Source organism: Lasioglossum baleicum, unplaced genomic scaffold, assembly GCF_051020765.1.
Source record: "Lasioglossum baleicum unplaced genomic scaffold, iyLasBale1 scaffold0078, whole genome shotgun sequence".
In the NCBI taxonomy this organism is placed as follows: domain Eukaryota; kingdom Metazoa; phylum Arthropoda; class Insecta; order Hymenoptera; family Halictidae; genus Lasioglossum; species Lasioglossum baleicum.
The window spans coordinates 92,831-98,061 of NW_027469138.1; the positions used below are offsets into that span (position 1 = coordinate 92,831).

The window sequence follows — 5,231 nt, forward strand, 5'->3', positions numbered from 1 at the left end:
TCTTTGAAAAACGTACTTTCCAAGGACTCGGCAGACAGAGTTATTTATCCGAAACTCTCAAGGAGTTGCGCTTAATGATGGTCCCGAAGACGATGGTCCAAGGGTGTGCAATTTGAGCCTCGAACCCTCATAAAAAATAAGAAAGTGCTGGCCTCCTCGAGACCCTTGTAGAAGTGTCCCGAGGACTAACGGTATTTTACAGGGAATTTTCCATGCATGTCATAACATCCCGCCGGCCTTGAACGAATTAGTTCAACAATGAACACTGAATGTATACATAAGCTATGGTGACGTATGATATAAAACGCGTAATAATAACAAAATAATAGTAATGATTAACGCTAAGTGGATTACATGATAGAAATAGGTACTCTATAAACTAGAAGTGCATATACAAACTACAACACCATTATGATAATATTACCGAGTAACTAACTAACTAAGGATGGTGTATATAACATCACGTTGATGCGGGTTTGACGTTATGATCAGTATACGCTATAACTACATTCTAAATTATTCAATAGGCAAAGGGGATAATTTAGTTGTGCTACGTTTATACAGTCCTTGAGCAGTCTTAACTGTGACTACTCGTACGATATTGTCGTCGCCAGGATGAACGATAACAATTCTGCCCAACCTCCAATGCATGGGGGGAACATTGTCTTCTTGAATTGTTACTAACGTTCCAACCTTCATTTGAGAAGAATCCTGTCTGTGCCATTTATTGCGAGTGTGCAACTCATGAAGATAATCTGTGTGCCATCTTTTCCAAAAGTGCTGCTTTACTTGCTGTATGTGTTGCCACAACGACAACCTATTTGCAGCGACTTCTGTTAGATCACACTCTGGTAGATTTGTGAGCGAATCTCCTATTAGGAAATGTCCAGGAGTGAGGGCAATAAGATCGTTTGGATCCGAGGAAATTGGGATAATAGGACGAGAATTCAATATGGCTTCTATCTGAATAATTAAGCTATTAAACTGTTCGTAAGTGAATAAGGTTTCACCTATTGTTCTAAATAGATGTCTCTTAAAAGACTTTACCGCCGCCTCCCATAGTCCACCAAAATGTGGTGATCGCGGAGGTGAAAAATGCCAGTTTATATTGTCATTACTCAGAGTATGTTGAATTGTATTATTAAATTCCTCAGACCATATCAGTGCTTGTAATTCCATGATTTGATTGCGCGAGCCAACAAAATTTGTACCATTATCTGTATATATATTTCTCGCCTTTCCTCTTCGAGAAAAGAATCTTCGTATATAGGCTACTACCCTATACAATGTTGTAAAGGATGAAAAACGCACTAGTATTGAATTAGGTTCATTAACCGTGACCAAGGACACCAAATTGCGTTTCTCCGGAATATCTATTGTTTCTAATAATAAATTAGGCCAACAATTTTCCTCCTTAGAGAGCCAGTGTGGACCACTAGTCCATGTGATATTATTTAGGAAATGCTGTGGATCTTGTCCTCTTGATATATAATCTGCTGGATTATCCAGCGTCGGAACGTGAAACCAATCTCTCGCATCAGTTGACGCTTGAAGGTCACTTACGCGATTTGCCACGAAGGTTTTGAGTAGATGTGGAGAAGTCTTAATCCAATGTAATACAATAGTTGAATCTGTCCACAGTCTGATCTTACTAAATTTGATTTGTGTTAACGCCTCCATAACCTCGGAAACTAGTTTTGATAATAGTGTAGCTGCACACAATTCGAGCCTAGGTAATGATTGTGTTTTAATTGGCGCGACGCGAGATTTCGCACATAGAAGATTTACCGAATGCTGCATGTTTCCCATCGTGACTCGAACAAAAATACAAGCTCCATATGCTGACTCACTGGCATCGCAAAACCCGTGCAATTGACAGTCAGTGTGGTTCTTAATGAGAAGTGGACGCCTTATAGAAAACTGATTTAAAACTCTCAATTGATCTCTGAACCTAATCCAAGAATAATAAATGGACTGTGGAACTACTTCGTCCCATTCGCAATGTGTTTTCCATAGCTCCTGCATAATAATCTTCGCCTGTATAATCACAGGTCCTAATAGCCCAAGCGGGTCGAACAATTGCGCGATTTCTGATAAAATCAAACGCTTCGTTATGCGAGGTTTGCTGTCGGGCAAATTGGTTTCATAAATAATATTATCTTCGGAAGGATTCCAAAAAATTCCTAAAGTTTTCTTTGTATTTGAAACGTCTAAACCTAGCGACTTATTCTCCTGATTATTATCAAGATCGTTAACTAAATTTTTGTCATTTGAAACCCACTGTCTCAAGTTAAAACCGCCTAATTTAGCCAGTTCTATCAATTCATTACGTAGTTTTAAAGCTGAATTAAAATCAGATGCTCCTGTCAATAAATCATCTACGTAGAAATCTTGATCAAATGCCCTAGCGGCTAAAGGAAATCCTTTCGCGTCATCCTCAGCTAATTGTTTGAGACAACGTATAGCTAAAAATGGTGCACATGCTGTACCGTAAGTCACCGTATTTAATTTATAAGTCTTTAATGGATGTTCCACTGACTGTCGCCAAAGAATTTTTTGATAGTAGGAATCCTCCTCATGAACCTTCACTTGCCGAAACATCTTCTCGATATCAGCAGTAAGAACACATATATGTGTACGGAATTTAATCAGGGTGGTGAACAAAGTATTTTGTATTGTTGGACCGACTAATAAAGTGTCATTTAAAGAAACACCAGATGAACTTTTCGCTGATGCGTCAAATACTACCCGCACCTTTGTAGTTGCACTTGAAGCCTTGATTACCGCATGATGCGGCAGATAAAATCCGCTATTATGATCATCCGCACTAACTTCACTCATATGATTGAGTGACTCATATTCAGCTAGAAAATCCTTATATTGTTCATACAACACAGTATTCTTAATTAATTTATTCTCTAATGTGTAAAATCGTTTCAACGCTAACTTATGAGAGTCACCTAATAAACTTCGTTTCTCGTTAAACGGTAGTCGAACAATATATCGTCCTGACTGATCACGCCTTGTATTTTGTTTGTAATGTTCCTCGCATGTGGCTTCTTCGTCTGATAGAAAAATTCTTTTCGGAAGTTCTTCTACTTCCCAAAATTTAGCAATTTGGTTGTCTAATGAGTGAAAACAAGCAGTATTTCTATTAAAGGCCTTTACCTCTACTTCGCCTGTTACTAGCCAACCCAGTTTTGTTTTTTGTAAAATGATTCTATTGTTGTTCAATTGAATTTGTCCTACACTGAGTAATTTATAAAAAATAGTACTACCTAGCAGGATATCGATGGATCCAGGTTTGTAAAACTCTGGGTCAGCTAGACATACATTTTTTGGTATTTTAAGCTCCTTGTGATTAATAGCTCGTGTTGGTAAAGTTCCAGTAATTGTTGGCAATGCAATAAATTTTAAATTTGATGAGAAATTGTTAATATTTGACTGAATTTTTGCATTAACGCAGTACTTTGCACAGGTAACTAAATTACTTAACCCTGACGAGGAGATATTCACCCGTTCTTTCTTTAATTGCAATAAATTTGCTAAGCTTTCTGTCATATAATTAGATTGTGAGCCTCCATCAACTAACACCCGACAAGTGTGCCTTTTGTTATTGTTATCGTAAATTGTGATTTGTGCTGTACCTAACAAAACTTCAGAATTGTTCACAGCCATTAATGCTTTGCATGTAACATCGGTCTCAACCTGAGTGTCCTTTGAATCTTCAGACGCTCTTTGCACCGATACCTGTGTTATTTTATGTGCATTTAAATGTAATAGTGTGTTGTGTTTTTTATCACATTTTCTACAATGAGACCACTTGCAACTAACAGTGTTGTGGCCGACCTTTAGGCAGTTTAAACATAATTTGCTCTTCTGAGCTGATTTTAATCTATCCTTCACTTCCATGGCAAGAAATTTTGGACAAGCGAAAACGTAATGTTCGTCCTGGCAAATCACGCAACTGACACTCTTATTTGTCGTCAAATGACTAAAACTACGTTTGGACTTAACTCGCGACGTATCATTGTCTGATGGAGAGTTTGATTTTTCAGATTCCCATTCCTCCCCGCGAGCTTGGGTGTTAATGAAATCAATAAACTTTTGAAATGTCGGTAACTCGTCGTTTTCCAACTTACGTTCCCACGCCCTGCGGGTAGTTTTATCTACTTTCTTGACAATGATGAATATTAAAATTTGATCCCAACTATTTATTGGTTGATTTAAGCCCTTAAGTGCGTTAACGTGTACTTGCGCCTGTTCAGCTAGTTTGCGTAAATTAGCGGGAGTGTCCCTTATAATTTCAGGTAAGTCGAATAATTGTTTCAGGTGTGCTTGTATCAACTGACGCGGTCTATTACAACGTTTTTGAAGCATATCCCACGCGACTAGATAATTTTCTGAGGACGCGCTTAGGGAAGCAACGATTGAAGAGATCTCTCCGCGAAGTGAATTTTTCAGATAATGAAATTTCTGTACGTTTGGCAAGTCTACGTTTTCGTGTACAAGCGATTTGAACGTGTCGTAAAAACTAAACCAGTTTATGAGATTTCCATCAAATGATGGAATCTGAATTTTCGGTAGCATTTTGTTAGCTGGCTTACAATTAGTTGATTCTATGCTAGTGCTTGCCTGTCTCGAAGGCAAAGTTGCCTCCCTTACACCTCGTAGTCTATCAGCGTGCGATGCTAACAGCGCTTGTAAGGCAAATGCACTGCGTTCGAAACTATCACGTTCACTGACATGATCTGATTCCTCGTCTAAATTTTCGATGTTGGCTTGTACATCTTCGTATGCGACAACTAGCTCTTTAACCTTAGCTATACGCGCTTCTAAATCGTATATACTCAAATCTTGAGTCTCTAAAACATATGTTTGGACACGCGTGATTTGACCCTTAATAGTGGTACGCACCCTTTTAAAGGACTTCAACGCGGTATCCCTACTTGCCATATTGAACTCCTTGTGGAGATATTAAGAAGGGAAATTGGAGTAATTACACTCACCGAGTAGTGGTCTAACAGAGTTGATGACAAACCGAATCTGGTTGCCAGTTGTGTGATGTTTCCAGTCCGATGTGGGCTTTGATCCGCTTGGCTGATGTCGATGCTTCAATTCCAACACTGAAGGTCAATTGAAGGATGCACCTGATCGTCGGCTTGCTCGTCCGACTTGAAGGTTGTATGCTGCTCCTCCCGTTGACTGCTGCTGCTGCAGACGATCCACGC

At 39.0% G+C, this 5,231-nt stretch overlaps 1 protein-coding gene across 1 annotated transcript; it reads right to left on the reverse strand.

Moving 5' to 3' along the window:
* Window positions 1-516: 516 nt before the first annotated feature.
* LOC143219850 (uncharacterized) lies at window positions 517-4,956 on the reverse strand. The gene has a single exon (XM_076445660.1). The coding sequence runs from the start codon at window positions 4,954-4,956 to the stop codon at window positions 517-519; it is 4,440 nt and encodes a 1,479-aa protein (XP_076301775.1).
* Between the last annotated feature and the right edge of the window lie 275 nt (window positions 4,957-5,231).